This window comes from Protomyctophum bolini (genome assembly GCF_963924005.1).
Source record: "Protomyctophum bolini genome assembly, chromosome: 9".
NCBI classification, from domain to species: domain Eukaryota; kingdom Metazoa; phylum Chordata; class Actinopteri; order Myctophiformes; family Myctophidae; genus Protomyctophum; species Protomyctophum bolini.
In genome coordinates this window covers 40016629-40038873 of record NC_137870.1, presented here as the reverse complement: position 1 = coordinate 40038873, position 22245 = coordinate 40016629, and the positions used below count along the sequence as shown (strand labels likewise).

Here is a 22245-nt window from a genome sequence, read left to right as displayed (position 1 = left end):
AGCGCCATCTAGCGGTGTTGTCAATAAAGGACCAGAGTGTCGCCTCTTGGGGGCGGGTCATTTAAACGACCGGATGTGACGCATCACATGATACCCAAATAACAAACCGTCACTTGACTTGATGTTGGCATGGTACTTAGTGACAAACCAAAGTTCGTTTGTCTCCCATTTGCACTTTATATGTTTTATATGTTTTTTTAAACTCGCGTTTTACTATTTTATAATATATTAACAATGCACGTCATGTGTGTCGTAGAAACACATGTGTGTGTGTGTGTGAAATCACCAGCTGCTGGCCCGACAGGAACATAAAGCTAACCCGCTAAGTATAACTGCAGTAGAGGTCTTTGTTTTGAACCCGAAACCCAAACTAAAGGTCTGTAAGAAGAATGTGTTGAACATGAAGAGAAAAGTGGTCAGATTGAGACTTAGCCCCAACGAAGAGGCTCAACTCATACGAGAGGAACATGACAGGAGGAGAAAACTACGAATACAACAGGTAATAAATTATGCTCTCTGACTCTGGATGTATGTTAAGGTTCAAACCAAAGTTATACTTATATTGTTAATGTTAACATTTTGTTTGTTTACATAAGGGTATTTTTCTTTGGCTTCCTTTAATAAGACAATACAGCAGCATAATTAGATTATAACAACAATAATAATGATGATAAACCGTAAAATGATTTTCTTTAGAGTGCAAAGTATCTCATTTGCTGTTCTTTACCCCCTTTGTTGAAATTATTGACTCATAATCTTGCACGTCTGACTGCCTCTAAAGCAGTGGTTGTCATAGCCGCAATTTGCAACTCTTTGCAACCATTATAATGGGATGAATCTAGAGTTGCAATACCCTCCATTGACTCCCCATTCATCCAGTTTGCTTTTGCGATCTGCTTGTATTAAACAACGTTAAACTCTCCAACATTGCATCTCTAGGCCAAGCTTGAATTATCCTTTTTCAATCTGCCAAGCTTTTGTTTCATAAAAATCCACTGTAGACATGTTAAATTTATGAGCTACTTTCTGTCAAGCAATTCTCTGCAGGTGATTCTTTTTCTAAGTGCTAGAGTTTGGAAGCACTCGTTTTTATTAACGGGTTGCGGGTTGTACGCATCGAGTGCTTCCAAACTCCAACAAGTAGAAAAATAATCACCTGCAGTCTGCAGAGAACTTCTTGACAGAAAGTAGCTCATAACATGTCTACAGGGATTTTTTTCTGAAACAAACGCTTGGCAGATTGAAAGAGGATAATTCAAGCTTGCCCTACAGCTGCAATGTTGGTGAGTTTAACGTTGTTTAATACAAGCAGATCGCAAAAGCAAATTGGATGAATGGGAGTCAATGGAGGGTATTCATCCCAGATTCATCCCGTATTCCCGTTATAAAATAATCTAGGAATTTCAAATTGTGGCTATGGTTGTCATACATTTTAATGTCAAGGACACCAGCTCAGTGGCCTTGTGGTTAGAGTGTCCTTCCTGAGTCTGGGAGGTCGGGGGTTCAATCCCCGGCCAGGTCATACCAAAGACTATAAAAATGTGACCCAGTGCCTCCCTGCCTGGCACTCAGCATCAAGGGTTGGATTGGGGTTAAGTCCCTGCGACATGCTAGCGTCATGTCCAGGGGGTGTACGGTGTACTGTACTGTACATGTACATTAAGCTGCCTCACACTACAGAAACAGGAGATAGGGTCCTGCTCCTGCCCTATGGGCCTCATTGCTCTGCAAGGCTTACTTACTTACACCAAATTGATATACATTTGACTGTGTATTTTAAAGTACTGTATAGAGATTAGAGAGTATGCACATGCATAAGTTTCCCATCAGGACACGCCCCCCTCATATAGACTGGCAAAACATTGAGCAGTGTTGGAGTTTGGAAGCGCTCGTTGGAAATCACTCAACCGTTTCTAAATGTCACTTAACCCATTTCGGCTTGACGTCGAATTATTAAGAAAGTATTCTGAAAGAATATATATTCAAAGATTTGTGCCGCATTTTCACGATTTTTCAAAAATGGCAGACCTACAAGCTCGTAGCATGCTATGAGCTTGTAGATCTGCTATTTTTCAATAGCTAAAGTATAACGTAATGCTTAGTTAAAACACCAAAAGGGGTTCGCGTACAGAATGGGATAATGCAGGAGGCAGCAAAATGTTGTGTTCTTGAAAACAAGCACTTCTTGACAGAAAGTAGCTCATAACGTTTCTACGGTGGATTCTTATGAAACAAAAACTTTGCAAATAGAAAGAGATAATTCAAGCTTTTCATACAGCTGCAATGTTGGTCAGCTTAACATTGTTTAATGCAATCAGACAGGACTTCTCTGTTTGGATGAACGGGGCTGTCAAGGCCAGAAAGTAGTTTTTTGCCACTCAGTGGGCGTTCCCGCATAACTTCCAGGTACGATGATGTCACGCACATACCCTCTGTTCTGCCAGGGTTCCCCACTTCCCCACAGATTGTGATTTTTCTAAAATAACACATTTTCAAAAATAACCAATCTGCAAGCTCACATTTTTGGAATAGCCTGAAAATTCCAACTATTCCTCATTTTGCAGAGGACGGCCTTGAACCTCCCTCAAGGACCCCTGGCGTTCCCCTGGGCTGGACACCCACGTTTTGAAAACCATGTTTATAAATGTGCAGCTTCTTCAACCATTTCTCATGATGTTCAACACACCCAGTGGATGTCCATCCATGTGCTGATGTTTGTTTGTTGGATGTCCACGCAGGTGCGTGAACAGCAGCGGAACATCGCGCTGCACATCCGCAGCGAGGTGCAGCGGAGACGGGAGAGAGAGCTGCAGAACCTGGAGGATCAGCTGAGGAGCGACTGGGAGTGTCAGAAGAGAGAGAGGATAGAGACCCTGCAGAAGTTATACCAGCAAAGCCTGGAACAGCTTGGACAGGGCCACAGGAGTGCAAAAGAAAATGTACACATGAATACACATGCCTATATATATATATATATTATCATATAGTACACGGCTCAAATCCTCAGTGTTAATTTAATTTAACTCTTGAGAGCATACATATGTAACCAAACGGGTTACATTTCTTGTTCTTGGAGATACGAATGGAAAGATTAACATATTTTACTGTGTAATAATCATCAGTAGAAAGTAAACCATGCTGCATTATGCCATCATAAAATATAAAAGAATATTTATGATTTACTTATGAATAGATCCCTCAACTGTGCATTTATGTTTAATTATTTTTGAGCCAGGAACCTGACTGGGCAGCGATAGCTCGGAGAGAAGAGGAGAACCAAGCAAAAGCAGAAGAGCGTTACAGAGAGGCCCTGCAAGAGCTCAAATCACAGAGGCTAAAAGACCATGAGGAGCAAACTCGGTGAGCGTTACAGTCCAGAAGAGGGTTATTTCATGACCGACATGTCTGACTGCATTTCAGTCTAAGGGCCGATTCATACTCCTATTTTAGAGCCGAATAAAAGTCGGTTCGGCGCTGTAGAGCCTACAATTTGACGTCATTTGAGGTTCGGGGGGGCGGGTACCGTCCTAAAGTCGGCTCTTCGGTGCTACTGAAATTTTCTGACGAGCTGAAATCATTTCGGCACTACAGCGCCGAAACAGCGGTAAAATAGGAGTATGAATCGGCCCTAATGCTCTCCACTTTTACAGTTTCATCACAGCAAGGAAGAAGGCGCTGCAGGCAGAAAGGGAGAGGGCAACAAAAGTGGCCAGCCTCCCACCACCTCCACTGCGCCCCATTGAGGTGATATGCCAGGCTCCCAAGCCTCCCGATTGTCAAAACACAATTTAGAATGACATAGTGGACCAAGGGCCGATTCACACTGCAGTCCGTTTGATTGAAACTGTTCCCGAATACGATTACCTGGTACCCGATTCACATTGGCCTTGATTCTTCTGCATTCTTCTGCACATTCAACTGTATTCAATGCGTTCACATTGCAGCGATCCGTATCCGAGTACACTTCATTCAACTGTATTCAATGCTTTCACTTGACTTCCCAAGCCCCCACCCAGGGACCATAGTGTGAATCTGCCCCAAGCCTACTGTTAACCGACAATATTGGATAATGACATTTGTTAAGTGAATGTGGCAAACAAACAATATTACATTTCAATTTAGAATTGGGCTTGAATGATATTGGACAAAACAAATCTCACAATCATTTGGTCTGATTATTTTGCAGCATTATTAACGTGGATATGGTGTTATAAATTCTACTTTGCTAGAACAGATTATTGTAGGACAGTATTTATGCCCAGAGAAATACGTTTGTTTGTTTAGTATTATTTATTAAAATTACTCTTTATTGTTCGAACAGAATATAGACCCCAAGAAACAGCATGTAGTGAAGAAATCAGATGTGAACTCCTTCTCTGCGACCTACTACCACATGCCTGAGACCACAGTGGATAGGGAAGTTGAGTCGACACAGGTACGTCTTTCCGTAATCCTGAAGCTGGCATCACATTTGAAATGTCTGTTGCAATGTACTGTACTGTATGAATCAAATAATCAAGAAGGGATAATAAAATGTTTTTAGCATCTAGAGAACCAGAGGTAGAAAGATATCCCGAAAATGTTCTCCACTTGATATGTGCATTGTTGCTGATTCTACAGCCCAATGCCCATGAGATGGCAGAACAGGAGGCACAGAGGCTGCAGGAGTTGGGGAGGGAGGCTGAAAGGGGGAGAGAGGAGCAGCTGGAGAAGGCTCGTCTGAGAGGAAAGCACGCCCTGAGGAGAGAACGCCTCACTCAGGTATCATCAGAATCGCAGTTCTCCTAGCACAACACAATATATACTGTAGCATTTAGGTAGGGGATTTCTAACAAATGGCATACCCACTGCTACTGAGTTTTTGTTTGGCTGCAAACATTCCTTTTACAGAAGTTTGTGGGTCTTGCCTTTCCTTTTAAACCATACTTCTGTCTTGTCGTATACATTTAGTTTGTTCTTTTTATTTCATTAAAATCCAGTATTATGTTGTGTATATTTCATTACTGTCTTGCGTTACCTATGTAAATACATGCAAATGCCCTTTTCTTCTCTAGGACCGTGAGCGTTTCCTCACCGAGCTGGAACACATGCAGCAGACGGACCTACTGAGAAGAAGACGCCAAGTGTCCCAGATGCCTGCTCAGATCTTCCAGCCTCTGCACAAGAGACAAGAGTTCATGGTGGACTGCCAGAGGGAGATGGAGTTTGCTTTCGAGGACATGTACACAGGAGAGAGGAGTAAGAATACCCAGGAAGTTTGGGTTTACAGCTCGCTATAGTAACTAGTTGTCTTTAGGTTTTTCTTACCATTTTATAGTCTGTTGACAATTGAAATTAATGCATAATAATAACGCTACAGATGTATAATACAATATTGTGGTCTGGATTCAGTTCACCTACAAACTAACTAATGTCTACAAGGCCCGGATAACACATGGGAAACTGGGGTTTACCCTGCTTCTGTGGTATTCTATTGAGCCTTGCCTTTCCCTGTATGTATCCATGTAGGGGTGAAAGGTGACATGTTACTCCAGCTGGAGCCAGAGCCTCTACCGGCCCAGTCCACAGACAGCCAGAATGAAGACCTGGACCTGACCCTGGACGATGTCGCCACAGCAGAACAGACAGGCCCTGATCAAGAGCAGATGGGACACCTGGGGCAAGAAACTGGTAAAGAGCTTGGCTCCTCCCCCATAGCAAGTTAAGGAAAGTGGTACACATGGTAGCTTTAGGATCTATACCGACATATCAGCATTGCTGTTAAAATAACATGTAAGTAAAAGTGATTTAATTTTTGTCCATGGGTTTTGGGCGTTTTGTCCAAACTGTACTTTATAACTACTGCTGGGCTGTTATTGGCGTTAACGTGTTGTGTTAACGCGAGACTCTTATCGCGCGATAAAACAAATGTCGCCGTTGTGTAATCAGTCCTCACTTTTTTGTTGTAGTGGAGTCCTCCCTGCCAGCGAGGCCTGCTCCCAGACGGGCATTGAAGAGGCTTCTGAACCGCATCAGGACCCAAAGAGACCACCAGTGGAGCAGCGAAGCAAGCCTCGTTCCCACTGGCCACTCGCCACCAACCACCACTGAAGATCAGGTACCCGAACAGGACTCGACTATCGACACAGGCTCTTTGTCCAGTGAGGAGAGAGTGCATCCATGCACTGCCAGACACAAGCTCCTTCAGCCTTCCCACTCGCCACCAGGTACATCTGCCAGGATAAAACCTTTTAGTTAATACTTTCTTTATCTTATCTTCCTTTTATTTCACTTTATTTCACTATTTCACTTTGTAACTGTTCTTTGGTGACAGCGAATAATTTATTTTTGTTTTTTAATCTAACCAGCACTGGAAACTACAGAGGAGAGGGTTGTGGCAGGGACATTGGTTCTTCCTGACATGCTGGCTAACAAGATGCAGGAATTTGAATTGGAGCGTCAGGAAAGGGTATGTACCCATTCAGAGCCACAGGCTCGCACTGATTGGTATCTGTTGATGTACTGGCGAACATTTCTGCCAGTATCTCGCTTTATAAGTGTCAACATTACAGACTGATTCATTTGTTTTACCACCAGCAATCTAAGATAATGTTGAGATAAATAGGAAGCATTAATGTCCTCCAGGAAGAAGAGCTGGAGAGGGAGAAGCAGCAGCAGATATCCTTACTCCAGGAGCTAGAGGAGCAGAAGGCCAGGCTGGAGCAGGAGCTGCTACAAGCCCAGCAGGAGAGAGAAACCCTGAAGGCTGCTGTAACCCAGGACCTACCTGTCTGCCAAGCGGAAGTACCTGTCAGTGTCCATGATACACACGCGCACACACACACACACACACACACACACACACACACACACACACACACACACACACACACACACACACTCACTCACTCACTCACTCACTCACTCACTCACTCACTCACTCACTCACTCACTCACACACACACTCTCACACTCACTCCCCCTCTCCTTTTCATTGGAAAGGGCTAAGTAGACCTATGGCGGCAATATGTGCTATTATCGGATTTGGTATCTACCTTAGTTGTGAAGTAACCATATTAAGTCAGCCAAAATGTTTATTTGGGCACAAAGGAAGATCATTTTTTTCATTTGTCAAAATCAGTATAGCACACTTAAATCGTCTTTGTTTTCCTGCAGTCTATGCCTACAGCAGCTGAAAATGACCACACCACAAGGATCAGAGAATACCAGCAGCGACTCCTGGAGCAGAATAAGTGTGTTTTTAAATCTACTGGCTAGTGTTATAAATTATCATCTAAATAATGTATAGAAAGTAAATGAGCTGAGTAATATAGGGTTATTGGACAAAGTGGCTGGTATAGAAAAGGTAATCACATCTATCAAAAGTAGATTGTCTATTTGTATACAATTTTCTGAATGTTGTGTGTCTTGAGTTTAGAGTTCACAAACGATCCCTGGAAGTGGCTCGCCAGCGACTGCAAGAATACCAGCGAAGTCTTCAAATCCGTAACATGGCCGCCAGATCAGCAATGCCCCTAGCTGTACCTCCAGGCCTTGTTCTCCCTCCCACCCGTAGCATTGACCAAACTGTACCTCTAGTACCCCATTTGCAGCCTCTCAGTGGCTGCACAATGCTACCCTTCATTGCTGAAACAAATGGTAAAACCCAGATTCCAGTGATAATCCCTACCAGAGAGTCAACTGCTGTGCCATTGCCTCCCCCACTCTCAGCCTTCTCAGGTCCTGGTTGGAATTCAGGACCTGGTGGAGTTGTTCACTCCAGATCCAGGCCAATGCTATTGGAATCTGCAGCAGTGAGTCTCAGGGACCAAATAGCAGACAATGTTTGTCTGACTATCAACACAAGGGAGAGAGTGACAGAACATCTCCCTGAGCGACTGAGAGCCTCTTCAGCCTCCCCAGACTACAGACCACTCACAATCCATCCATCAGCTTGCAGTATTCCTCCCCCACCTACTCTCCCTTTTGTACAAGACATTAACCATGGTATTACAAATCCACCAACACAGGCCTTCCCCCGGGCCATGTCAATGGTGACCAGGGTGTGTGATCTGGAGAGGCAGCGGCAAGAGCTACAGGAGGCTCATAGTCGTGCGCTAGCACAGAGGGAGGCACAGAAGAGGGAACGTGAACTTCGTCCTGAGCGACTACGACCTTCTCCAGTCACCACAGCCTATCCAGACCATAGTCTACTCACAATCCAGCCAGCAGATTGCGGCATCCCTCTCCCACCTACCCTCCCTCCTGTCCAAGTCATTAACCAAGGTATTACACGTCCACCAACACGGGGTTCAGAGAAGCCTGCTGGGATTTGTGAGCAAAGCTTTCCCCAGCCAACATCACTGCTGCCCAGGGAGGGTGATCTGGAAAGGCTGAGGCAAGAGCTGAAGGAGGCTCATAGCCAGGTGCTATGGCAGAGGGAGAATGTTTCACAGCAGCAGAGGGAGCGGGAGGAGGCGAGACGTAGGCAAGAGGAGGAAAGGGACCAGATGAGAAGGCAAAGGGAGGCCCTGCAGACTCTACTCAACAGTGATGCACAGGTGACTGGGTCCTGGGACAAATGGCTGTTTTTCATCAACATGTTTAAAATTGAACAATGCGTGACATCAGGTGATTTCATGGACTGAAAGAGCCAGACAGATATATTGGTTTGACTTTATTGATGACATCATTGTCGATTCTACGTTTTTCTAAATGATTAGAAGTGATTAATACTTTTTGACAAAATATTGGTCAAATTATTGGTAATTGATCATCTGGCATTGGCCAGGCTCTTCTCCAGAGCGCAAATTGAAAAAGTTGATTTCTTCACTGTACCATGCATTGCGTCTTATCCAAAGTGCTTTACTGTACATTGTGCATTACACTTTATCCATTCACACACATTCCAAATTCAAAACAGCAGCGGTAGTGATTTAGTGACATTCAAAATGTCGGAAAACTAAATGTCTGAAACACCCAAGTCACCTTTGTGTATATTCCTACTGCCTAGTAGTCCATGCCCTTTTCAGACCACCTGTCTGGCTGTCTGCCACAGTGCGGCAGTGGAAAAGTTTAACTTTTTTTCAACTCGTCTGTTTTTAGGGTCTAGTTTCAATTGAAGCTTATTGGTCAAATATTATTTCCCCACTAATGTATACATTCCCCATAGCCTGCTCCAGAGGCTGTCGCTGAAGTTTCAGAGGACATTGGTGCCATGCGCCTCAAACTTCTGTCATCCCTGCTCAAAGCAATGGAGGAGGCTAGTGGAGGCTCTTTGTCACATCTACAAGAAGACGGTACTGCACACAGCCAGCCACCCACCAGTGGTAAGCAATTAGTGTCTTTCTTTCTGCTGGTTTCCCTTAAATTCCCACGCCAGAAAGTGAATTGTTTCTCATTGATATTTCTACTGGAATTTCAGGTTTTAAATATTGCATAATTGCATTCATTTGTCATTTTCTTTAGCTCCCACCACCCTGGCTGATACAGCTGCCCCACCACTGCACCTCGCTCCTCGGCCAACCAAACCGCCAGTGGCCCGGGTCAGGCTGGGCACCATAGAGATCACATCACAACATGAGCTCAGTGCCATTCAGGAAGTGGAGACTCCAGTCAATACCAGCATAGTCATTGGTGAGCCAAGAGAGCCCATTTTCTTCCCCAGAAACTGTTGAGACGAGGTGCTGCATTATATAAAAGTCATAGTTTAGAGAGAGGTGAGGTGCTCTGTTGTTGTAGAAAAGAATACTTTATTATGCTAAAGTATATTCGTATCCGATTAAGGTCTCAAAAAAGAGTTATAACACTCTTCAATGTGATATCCTGTATATTTTTACAAATCCTGTAAATAAATAAAAAGTGCCCCTTGGGGCACATGTCTCCACCAGGCCAGGTCAGGCTGTGGCCTCCTGGTTGTGCTATAATAGGCCAATGTGAAAAGGGTGCCATTTCTTCTTACGCCTTGGATGGAAATGTGTTTTGCAAAATCCACCTGTTGGTGGCGCTATAACAGGCCAATGTGAAAAGGGTGGGATATATTCCTCAGCCTAGTAGGAAAGTCTGTGAAAGAGTTCACGTATATTGCACGCTGCGTTCATGATTTGAGGCTTTTTGTTCAAAACGGGCAAATCCTGCAAACTTTGAAAGCCAATGTTGGCCAATTATTATTAGCCAATATCGGACAGATCTGTCTTGAACACATGACTATAGAGCGCCCTGCAGTCCCTCCCCCTTTCAGAAAAACAAGTGGCCCAGGAAATGAAACCCCAATGCATTCTCCTTATTTAATTTATTTAAAGACGGTTACGCCGCGGACAAAGCCAACTCGGATCGTGACAAATCATGACAATGAACACAATGTTTTGGGCCGATCAAATCATTAGAAAGAAGAAGGGAAAGTCAGGAGACAACACTATTTGTTTTGTTTTTCGTCTTATAAATTATTTGATCGGCACAAAACATTGTGTTCATTGTCATGATTTGTCACGATCCGAGTTGGCTTTGTCCGCGGCGTAACCGTCTTTAAATAAATTAAATAAGAAGTGCCGATGGGAGAATGCATTGGGGTTTCATTTCCTGGGCCACTCGTTTTTCTGAAAGGGGGAGGGACTGCGGCGCTCTATAGAGATACTGTGTAACGATTTGCAGGATTTTTGGACATTTCTGGAAATTTTGGGGCAGAGGGATAAAAAAACAACACAACAAACAGATTCATTAGCTTCCCGGTTCTAAAGGAAGCAATGACTTGTATTTCCATAGCACAACTTCAACTACTATACTGTGTTGTGAGTATTATAAGCAGACAGAATTTATCCCTGGGTCGGGCACTTCGCAGAACCTTTACCAAACCCCAGGTCAGGGTGCATTGCATGGGTTTTTCTATTGTGAACTTATTTTCCCATTGAAAGGTACTATACGAGTTTAATATTCCATTTTGTGTGTGTCCACAGGTCCAGAGGACAGTGTAAATGTGCCGGCATGTATTCTAGACAGCGTCGCATACCCAGAGGAAGAACCAGAGACCTCAGTGGGTTCTCACTGGTCTTCCCATACTTCCTCGAGCAGAGGGGATCTGTCTGCTGGGAGCGGGACTGACTCTGTGTCAGCCTCGGGGGCAGGAAGTTCCAGCAAGATATCCTGGCGAGAGAGAATGCTGATGAAGGCAGGGACCTCCCCAGAATCTGGTACTGTATATAGTTGATACTGTATACTGTTATATGTTAAACGCGGACTTGTCCCAATAGGTTATCTATGTCTATAATAAGGTGTGGAAATACACGTACATGGTCAGATAATATCTCTGGATGGCTCTTAAATGTATGTGCCGTGAAACCCTGCATCAATGGATCTGTACTAGTGTCGCCACTGCAAATGTATTTATTTTACAGTATATGTGTTGTACTTTCCAAATAAACGGGATTTACATGTTATTTGTACACATGCAGGGAAGTTGCCGCTCACTCCTAAACATTTGTGTTTCAGAATCACTCCCTCCAAACGTCTCTCGGTCCTCCTCTGACTCAGGCAGAGGAGGTCCTGCTATCGACTGCTGCAAATCCCCCGTAGAGGTTAGTTCACCAACTAAAACAACACCCTTATCTGTGTGCTGAGTTGCACACATTGTAGTTCATGTATTGTCTCCCTCTGAGGTTCGCCACTGTGTGGATCAATGATGAAAATTAGCCAAATCTGAGGACTTGACGACACGGGTCCATGATTATGCTTGAGGAGCATTGTGTGTGTGTTTAAGTGTACATGCATGTGTGCGCCTGTTGGTGTGTGTCTGTGTATAAAGATTGTTTTTGTCTGAGAGAGAGTGTGTATGCTGAGCGATGATGCAAACATAAGCACCTGAAGTGTATTTAAAATACACTTTGTGAGGGTTTCTACACTTGAACTGAGCTCAGTCTGTAAAGTTGCATGTTTACTAAACCTTAGAATGACACCAAAAGAACCATTATCCCCCCCTTACTAAACCTGTATCTTCAGTCTACTTATAGACCGCCTGACCCTGACTTCTCCACCACCATCTCCACTGGCAGCTACGTCACCTCGGATCATGAACAAAGCTCTGCCCATTCAGGTCAGGGAAACGAATCTGTGGCAATGCTTGCTTGTTTGTCTTGCTCCACTTACTGTAAATGCATTGTTTTCTTCTTTCCTTCCACCTCCCTACAGATGGCTCCCAGCAACTAGCCACCAGGTCTGGTGCTGAAAGAGGAGCGGGTGCTGCAGACTCACTAGATTTCACCCCTACGTCCAGAGAAAGCTTCTCCTCTCAGGAGGAGTCTGCATTAGCCACTCCTCGTCCAGCCACAGACGCCCTGTTCCATGACAGCAACATCCATCGTATCATAGATAAATACACCAGGGAGCTCGACTTCTCCTTCAGCACAGGTGGGAATGCTTGATTGAACGATGCCAGATTTCTGCCTACCAATTATTTACATTATTTACACTATTTTGGTTTAATTAGCACAGCCATCCAAAACAAGAAGGAAGAACAGAGCGACCCACAGGCTGGCGCCATTGTCCATAGGATTGCATTGTGACTCGATTACCCAGAAGCCCTGGGAAGCGAGCGTCTTTTTTTCTTTTTTTTTTTTTCGCTGAAAACTTTGTATGTCTTAAAAGTTCAAAATCTGCCGATAAAACCTAAATCGGGGAAGTCGGTTTCGGCAGGGAAAGAGATCTTTATCAATTAGGTCAGGAAAGTCATGCTTGGGAGTCAATGTGTTAAAATGTTTGAAAAATACAACAAATGTGTGTCTGGGAGGTGGGGGGGGGGTCTCAGCTTTTGTCAGATGTAAGAATGGGGCTCCAAGGAAAAAAGGTTGGGAACGATCAATGGATAAAAGCGCATTTACCTCATTGAATGTTTGTGCATTCGTTGTACCATAATGAACGCAAGCGTTCCTCTTGCTTCCATCTCCAGTGTCCTCTCCAGACAGAGGGGGCTCCTATGTGGAGGAAAACGGCTCCTCGGTGGTCCAGCGGTCATGGACGGGAGTTCCAGACAGCGGAAGCAACGAGGAGCGGCCTGTAGACTCTCTGTCTGTCCCCTCAGAAACGCCTTCAGTTGCACAGAGACATGTCTTGGTGGGTTTTTCTTTCCCCTCATGAGTCCCACAATCACTCACAGCCGATTTAGTCATATTGTTTCATGGATATTATTGATCTAATGTAACATTTGATAGCATGTCCTTTTCCCTGTCTTTCAGGAGTGGGACAACACAATCAACCAGATCTTGGCTCGCTTCTCAGGACATGATGCCTCTTCGCTGGCCGATAACCAAGAGCAGGACACTTCTTTCAGGCCACTCATTGGCCAGCTTGCAGATCAGTCATCCTGCCTATCTTTCATGCCGCTCATTGGCCAGCTGGCAGATCAATCATCCTGCCTAGCCTCAGACCAGAGAGACTCGACCATGGAGCAACTTACTGGCCAACATTCATCTCTTTCATCCATGATGGGTCCTCCTCCCCTGCATCAACCATCGGCTCATTCGTCAATGGTTGCGCCACCGCCAGGTCAACCATCAGCGCATTCAACCATGATTGGTCCATCCCCAGGTCAACCGACGGCACATTCATCCATGATTGGTCCACCGTCGGGTCAATCAGTCTCTGTAAGCAACACGGACCAAGGTGGATGGGACTCCACTTTGAGTCGTATCATGGGCAGACTCTCCAGTTACCAGTCAGGCTCCCATCATGGCCTGAGTGGAGCACAGAAAGTCTATGCTGCTGGCCAGCTGATTGGTCAGCTGGAGTTGGGGCAGTCATCTGTGTGGTCGGATGAAGGCCAGGAGAGCCACATGAGACCACTGTTGGCGGAGTTGGACGAGTCTGCTGTCCAGAGGAGTGGAAGTTCAGGTAAAGGATGGGTGGTATATTTATATTTATGGCTGTATATACACATTTCCTTTCCTTATAGCTTCTCTGCACCTCCTTACAGGGGTGAAATTAACAGCAACCCATGAAAATGTTTTTTGTTAAAAACAAGTTTCAAATCAATAAGTTAAATTGGTAGAATTATTTTATTTATTCAGTGAAAAACACAGAACACAAAGTGCCTGACAGTGGTAGTTGCACGTGTGAGACCTAATGTTTGTCTTTGTGAGAGTTAATATGAGATCATATTTTAAGTTTCTGACACAAAGTCATTTTGTGCGTAGGGGAAAGAACCAGCGTGGATCTTGCAGCTTCGGTCACTGTGACAACTGCCCCAGTTGTAGGTCCTGATGCTCAGTCTCTCGGCCCTCCTGTCTCTGGGCTGGATCCACAGGATCTCAGCTTGCAAGCCACTACCCGTGCACCAGAACTGGACCCAGAAAGAAGTGAAGGCGAGTCACTTTTACATTCATGTTCAGCTGACCTGAAATTGTACTGAATTTATTTAATTCAGGTCCAGATTCAAAATATCTTTATTCAGTAATTACCAATGGTTTGATAGTCTAGTAATCTTCAATGTCAGACCATTTGTACAGACCAATTATACTTTATTGTTTCAACAAGGGGGAAACACATCAAAATTAAGTGACATATATTTCTGGAAATACCATACATACCATGCAATTAACTACAATGTTTAAATGATTAAACTATTATATTCTATAAACAGTCTTTGTATTGTAACTAAAACTATGCGGGCACTGCACTTTTACCCTGTTTTTTTTCTTTGTTGTTACAATTTTGCAATGTAATTTTACAATTGATTTTGAAAAATGCTTCAATAACATTTGTATTAGTAGGTGACTTGGTATCACTGACAGGGGAGCCATATTAACAGTTTCCCTCAATCTCCTTCAGTGTTTCCAGCCTCAGACTCTTTCCACCCTCTCCTGGCGGAGGTCACTCACAACGAGACGGTAGACCCTTCCATGACATTTCACCTTCCTGAACAGGAAACACCCTCTACTTCACCTGAAGGAAGTGAACAGTCGGCTATTGAAGTGTGCAATATGTTGACATATTCAACAGAGGAAGATGAGATGGGATCAATTGCAGAACCTTCAGCCATGTCTGACCCCTCCCCAGACCGTCTTCGAGCAGAAGAACCGCCTCTCTCCCAAACTGGCCACACAGCCCTCCAGGAATCCTTCGATCAGCTCAACATATCCCAGTGTCATCCTCACGAATCTGTAGACTTTGTCTCTCCCATTGACCAGGAGGGGCAGCTAGTAGCTCTCAGCCTGCCTAGTGGTGATTGTCCACCAACCCCAAAAGTATCACTGCTAGAGAGAGCGTCAAATGTTCAAAATCTGAAAGAATACAACCATGAAAACATCTGGGAGCAAATAGTGGTAAGTGTTAATGTAGTTCATGAGAAAGTGGAATATGAATATATTTTTTTATTCCACTGACTGTGTTATTAATACTTTTTGTCATTTGGGAGTCTGTTTTTTTTATGGTTTGCATTCATTCATATGATCGGTTGAACTCTTAATCCCAGCCCACACCAATGATTCGCAAAACACAATCACGTCTGAATTGACCCATTTCTAGTTGGTGCAGTTTGCCGAGCATTTGCAACTTGTTGCGTTGCAAATAAATGCCGTGGACCTTGCTAAAGAATACTTTCCCCTTCAAATCAGGGCCGTGTCGGTAATGAGAAGGGGATCCTGGAAGAATCTCAGTTAACATTGGTGAGCCTGGCAGACACCACACTGGAGGACCAAGATACAACCACCACTGACGAGAAGGAACACGAAGGAGAGCTCAGAGAAGAGGAAAGAATGGAATTACAGAAAGGCCAAATAGAAGAGGTCTGGCAAATATTGTGTTTGAAATTAAACCTTTCCCCCGCTGTAGACTAGTCACTGACTACATTTCAGTTGTCCAAAAAATAAATAAATTAGTACATTTAGTATTATACATCTGGAACAAATTGGACATTGTTCAGTATTTCCAAAATGCTGATTTTTGTTATCCTAAATCAAAATACTATTTCACCAGCATTGCTTATAGTTAAAATGATTTTCTTTAGATAATCTTATTTTCTACCGGTAGTCATCTATTTGGTAAGATTCTCACTACAACTCTGGTATTCTTTTTAGCAGGTGGAACCAAAAGAGGAGAGTGTTGTTAACTTTGAGGAGGAGAGAACCCAGCCACACTCAGGTGAAATTCATAAAGCATAGTCTATTTGATCACATTGGCATCACATTTTTACCTTTCTCTTAAACTCACTCATCAGTTACAGAATTTAGTTTCAAGTCACAGCTCTTTAGAGTTTGGGGGGGGGGGGATTCCTTCCAATTTTAACAATGTGTACCCTCTGTTTCTGACACAATAAAGACAAATCTAATTATGTGTCGTGGAGATAAAACAAACAAATACATGTGACTGATAATGTGCAGGACATTATTTGTTTGTCTCCTTGATTTACAGAGACGCTCCTGGAGTTCCAGTGGAATGCCACTTCGGGATTACAGGAGGACTTCCAACAGAAACGTAGGGCTCTGCTTCAAAGATCTACTAGAAGGGTGGAAGAAATCAAGGCTAAAAGAAACCGAACTATGGCCCAGACTAAGGTCCAAGTCCAACCTGAAGAACAGCCTAAAGCCAAGGACATTCTTTCCTTGTCGTGCAGAGCCAGGTCCATCCCAGGACGGGCTGAGGACAGGACCACTGACACTTCTCATGTCACTTTGGTGCATTCCACACACAAGAAGCCAGAACTTATTCCAGGTTCCACACACAAGAAGCCAGAACTTTCTATTCCAGGTAAGAACAAAGTTTTACTGAAGTGGCGATTGAAGGTAATTTAATTTAGACAAAATCTGCCCAATGAATATGAAAGATTGCATATATCTAGGGTGTATGTCTACATACGTAATTCTTTTAGTAACAGTTTGCAGAAAAGAAAAGCACAGAAAAGTACAGTTCAATACAAGGTCTGCTAAAAGGATTAAAAACCCATCTAATAATGGGTAATCCAGTAATCCTACAGGTGCTGAAAAAGCGCAAGTGATAGTTAAATAACATTGGTAAATAATAACATCAAAGACGGATACAACAGACAGTGAACAGTCCATGTTCAATCTACATGTATATTACTGTAACTTGGGTCCCATCTCTTTCTTTCAATCAGTGAGTGATTTGAGGCTGAAGACGGTGGGTGAGGTGAAGATCTGTATGCCTGAGCAGAGGAAACTTGACGTTTCAGAGATGCACCAGAGAACACAGAGGTACAGACTGCTGAGATACCTTTTTGTACCCAGAGATGGTGATGTGATTAAAAGAAGTTAAGGTTCTATATGCTTATGGACCTGTTGGGAGTGCACTTTCCACCCTTAAATGCCTGTAAGAAGTATGCCAAAGAAGTACCTGATCCAACCATTCCTTGTTGGATGATGCATGATGCACTCTTATTCACCTCTGTATGGTTTTCCATCTTTCTCCAGGTTGTATGACCGTCTGGAGGAAGTGAAACGCCAGAAGGAGTTCAAGGGTAGGCAGGAAGCCTGTGCTAAAAATCGACTGAAGGCCAAGGAGTTCCACAAGGTAAACTCTTGTTAAATCTATGTTGAACTTTGGTATAACCTTGAGTTGTGTACTGTAGCTAAATCCAAATATTGTCTGTCATTATGAGAAAGACTTTACCCTATTTCATGTAAAATGGCTGCTGTGTAAAGGGTCAATAAGAATTACGCTGCCAATAAGCGTTGACGTTACTGCCATCAAACTAGAGGTCTGTAAATGTTAATAGTTTGTCAGATCACAATCTATTTCTCCACAGAAAACCTTACAGAAACTCCGAGCCAAGAAGACCCTGCAATGACGGATATCATTGTTTTGTATTTGACCTTTTTAAAGAAACATTCTAATTGTATTTTAAATTTATTTTTGTATTTATTTTTGGAGAAAATGGTTTTATTTCAGATACTGTTGAATACATAACAGCTGAGTCCAAGTTGTCTACATTTATTTTAAGTTGATTCATAATTGTTTGTTTGTGTGTGAATTCTCTGGATGACACAATGGTTCCTTCCCACATTGGTCAAGTATTGATAAGCAGAAGCACTTTACACATGACCATTTAATAAACATTTTTGATACATTCAAATATACAAACATTTGTTTGCTTACTGAAAAGTTCATTTCACGGCTCTGAGTTTATTGATTGTGCCACACTTTTCTTTTTTTAAATCAATTTAAGTAGGTCTGAACTGTATAATAGGTTTTTTTGGAAGGAAACGCCTGTTCACTCTGCCCCTGAGTACTATGTGCTTATGAACACGGCTCAGAAATACTGGTAATGTCAGTTTTCCATAGAATACACTTAGGTTGATATATCATTTGAACAGGGTTATTTATTTATCACTAAGTTACTACAGTAACCATTCAAATGAACATTGTATTCTGAGGACTTGTATGAAATGTGGATGTTATGATAAAAGAACACTCCCATTATGTGTATCCTTCACAGGACACAATGCATACTTCAACCAACCTTGTGAGTCTTGCTCTGCAGTCGGATGTTTACCTCAGCAGAATATATTCCACTGTCTTCTTTTGTCATATTTCTTAATTGAATTACGTGCAGTTTCTATATATGGCCCATAGTATAGTCAACATTAGGAGCACAGCCCTCATCCTATTCTGTCATCTTTCTTGCTGCCAATTCTCCATAGGATGCCAGTGATGTGTTCAGTAACCATTAACTAACAGCTAGGATCTGGATGCAATACGAAAACTCACTCTGGAGGTATGTAGTTCACAACTTCTGTGTGCAGAAAATATAGTCATGTTGAACAATGACAGCAGTGAGTCGGTAAAGGTCTATACAATGAAGGGTAGTAGTAGCAAAAAATGCATTGGTATACCCTAAACACCTATTGAAGATTATGTTATGCTGACAATAATGTTGATAACCTATGTGAATGGACTTCGTCATCAACAATGCATGTCCCAAAAAGCTATACAAACACAAGACTGACTTTATTGTAGTAGAAAGTAGACCCTAAAGGCCAGGGTCAGGTGGTGGTTCATTTGGATTCAAATCCGATTCAACCATACAACACTAAACAGATATTGAAGTGTGTCATTTAACATGACATGAGCGCTTTTTCATTCAGAATGAAAACTTCAGAATGAATTAATTCAGAAGTAATGTTTTTTGCTGCCTGTTTACATGGGAAAGGTCATTCCGAATGAGTGTTTACATGGACAATACTTTTAAATCCCATTATTTCATTCCACACCAGGTTTGGGGCTGGGAAGGCTTCTGATTGGATACGGGGCGGGCGGATATGTTTACGTCCAGTGGTGGAAAGTACATTTACTTTAGTACTAAAGTACAATTTTGAGGTATTTCTACTTTACTTTCCAATTGTTTTACTTTTACTACACTACATTTCAGTAAAACAAAATAATAATAATAGAAAAACACTTTTATGCCGTATTACTTTATATTTGATTTATCCTGTAGCCTATGAGGTTTCTAATATAATTTCTTAATATAATTAATCGCAAAACAAGAGCATAATATAGCCATACCAATTACATGGAAACAAGCATGCACAGAAAGACCAGAATGAACTTCAATCCGAATGAGTGTTTACATGAGTCCACAATTGTTTCAATAGGATTTAAAAATGGAATAAACCGGTCAGTTACATCATATCTAAGTTTAAATCAGATTGACCATTTTCATTCCGATTTAAGTTTTTGTAGGTGTTTACATGAGAACTTTTAATTGGATTTAACTTTTATTCTGAATGAAAGGGAGATTTAACTGTCCATGTAAACGTAGCCACTGTTGTGTGGACTGGATCCAATTTAGCCTATAGCGTTAACCTGACTCCGACTGTCGACAGCCAGGTGGGGGCGGTATTAACGAGTGTCATGATCGAGCGTCTCAAAAATATTTTACCAGATACCGTAGGCTATTAATGGCTAAAACTGGTTGTGAGAAAGAAGCCACACCTTGTTTTATTAGGCTAAATATACATTACACTGGAATAGTCTAAGAATATAGGCTACATTTTAAAGTTTACCTGCATCAGGCCTTTTGCCTATTTCTTTCCCCTTTTGGTGTATGTATGCACAAACTTTGTCCTTTGTAAAATGCCATTGACAATGAATGGACAATTTTGAGTAGGCCTATTTGTGTATAATATCTTTGTTGTTTTACCAGCTTCAGGTTCGTTTAGATTTTACAGTGCCTAAAAGTGGGATATTTTAGACATATTATAGGCTATTGCTCAGTCTATTAAAATAAAATAAAAAGTAGTGTACTGTTTACTACTGTAGAATATTGTTTAACCTTATACCTGGGGCTCTGACACCATTTTAGTGTTGTTGTTAAGATGCACGTGGGTGCAGTAGGCGCGTGCAAATGCAATCATGCGCAGCGCGTGCACATCTAGACGGGCAGACTGACGGAAGTTGACAGGTTTCTACAGCAACACAAACAAATGCACCACTCTCCACCACAATGACAATAAGTTGAACAACGGTAACGGGTCGAGATTAATTATGTCTAATAAGAACCAGCGGGCAAAGCTTTAACTTTTTCTGTTTGTAAACTGAAAAAAAAACAATGGTCCACGAGGACCTGCGAGTAGAATGGATCCGAAACAGAGTGTGCTCTGCTTTTTATCTGCCGGGTCCTGGTTGTTTCGACGAGCTGCTCATCCGAGGTGATGGAGAAGATGAGCAGAAAATAATAGGATTCTTAGATGACGTTACCGAAGAACAGTCGGCGTCGATCCTGCTGTTTTCCAGAGGTGTCAGAGAAGAACAGTTGGAAGTTAAAATTCCAATAGGTAAGTTTGAAAAAGTGAATTTAAGAGAATGTCACCATGCAGTGCACCACTACAAACAGTGTATTATGTAATAGTATTGCTTGCCTTTACCCAGTAACGAGTAGGCCTATAGTCCATCCATCCATCCATCTTCAACCGCTTATCCGTAGTCGGGTCGTGGGGGCAACAGCTCCACCAGAGTGCTCCAGACTTCCCTCTCCAGAGCAACATTATAGTGACTTCCTCCTGGGGGATTCCGAGACGTTCGGACCAAAACTCGCGCTTCCTCACTAGCGCGACAAAAACTAGCGCTTCCTCGATAGCGCGACAAAAACTAGAGCTTCCTCGATAGCGCGACAAAAACTTGCGCTTCCTCGATAGCGCGACAAAAACTAGCGCTTCCTCGATAGCGCGACAAAAACTCGCGCTTCCTCGATAGCGCGACAAAAACTCGCGCTTCCTGTATTATTACTCTGTCATTGTGTTTTCGTTTTATTGTTGATCTATGTGTTGCTCTTGTTTTATTTCATTTTATTTATTGTACAGCACCTTGTGACATTTGTTTTGAAAGGCGCTTTATAAATAAAATGTACCTTACCTTACCTTACCTTCCAAGGCCAGTGAGTCCATGTATTTCCTCCAACTGTGCCTTGGTCTGCCCCGGGGTCTCCTCCCAGTGGGACGTGCGTCGAGGACCTATAGGCCTATAGTGTGTACGGTATTACTCTGCCAAAAGAGTAATATTAATGTATATACCATATTACTATGTAAAAAAAAATGCATATTATATAGCCAGGCATGCAGCCATGCACTTCAGTGAACATGAGAAACATTTTTGCAGAACCTGTGAGCCGATATCACAGGGCCAAGGCATCTGGTGTAAAGGACAGACTCCTGGGTTACACTAATCTAATCAAGAGGGTATAGCCTACTGGGGGAATGAAAGCAAACCTCCCCATGAAACCAGCTGTCAGGAACCTGTCAGGAAAACCACATGGGTATACCTTCCCAGTGATGCCAAAGTCAGAAATACAGTGCTGGTGATTGACAGTTGACTGTCAAATTCTGCAATTGGTCAAGAAGGTTTGAGGAGTGAGAGACAGCTTGAACTGCCTTGGAGTGTTGCACAAGATCGGCTTAAAATACTGTATATAATTGCCATGTCTGCTGTCCTGCCAGTTTGTTGACGATGCGTGTTGATCAAATTATCATAGGTTCATTTAAGTCATGCTTTTATTTTGTGAGTGCACACATCCAAGCAGTGTTGACTAAACTATTTTATAACCACAGAAAGGACACCGAGCTCCTTCTCTAAACCTGGTGACAGCCCCCAGCCACAAGCTAATGACAGTGACTACACCCCAGATTCAGAGGAAAACTATCAGCCACCATCCTATGTAAGATTGAACTCTAATTTTAAATCTTATACAATATTTTTTGTTTGTTTAATAGTTAAATATTATGGTGGGTATGTAGTTCACCGGCTGTTAAATCCAAAAGCCAGGGTATG

General features: G+C 42.7%; 2 protein-coding genes across 3 annotated transcripts in view; both read left to right on the top strand.

Moving 5' to 3' along the window:
* Window positions 1–118: 118 nt before the first annotated feature.
* Window positions 119–18052, top strand: cep295 (centrosomal protein 295). 2 transcript variants are annotated; one of them, XM_080772226.1, is made up of 29 exons: window positions 119–499; window positions 2739–2939; window positions 3236–3360; window positions 3651–3744; window positions 4322–4435; window positions 4621–4761; window positions 5055–5238; window positions 5509–5670; window positions 5949–6206; window positions 6348–6448; window positions 6625–6789; window positions 7156–7232; window positions 7418–8540; window positions 9152–9308; window positions 9448–9615; window positions 10932–11165; window positions 11464–11549; window positions 11971–12064; window positions 12160–12378; window positions 12917–13080; window positions 13203–13857; window positions 14160–14327; window positions 14794–15287; window positions 15579–15749; window positions 16044–16104; window positions 16375–16710; window positions 17078–17174; window positions 17391–17490; window positions 17726–18052. In XM_080772226.1, the coding sequence occupies exons 1-29, from the start codon at window positions 401–403 to the stop codon at window positions 17765–17767; spliced, it is 6090 nt and encodes a 2029-aa protein (XP_080628352.1). In that variant the 5' UTR covers window positions 119–400; the 3' UTR covers window positions 17768–18052. The 2 variants fall into 2 exon arrangements, with proteins under 2 accessions (XP_080628352.1, XP_080628351.1); XM_080772225.1 differs by having other exon boundaries at window positions 16041–16104.
* A 2478-nt stretch (window positions 18053–20530) lies between these two features.
* LOC308321866 (dynein axonemal heavy chain 10-like) overlaps window positions 20531–22245 on the top strand; it is a gene marked incomplete at both ends in the record, with an annotated part of 47667 nt that continues 45952 nt past the window's right edge. The window contains 2 exon segments of the mRNA XM_080772958.1: window positions 20531–20756; window positions 22026–22132. Of these exon segments, the coding sequence (XP_080629084.1) occupies window positions 20531–20756; window positions 22026–22132 (333 nt within the window).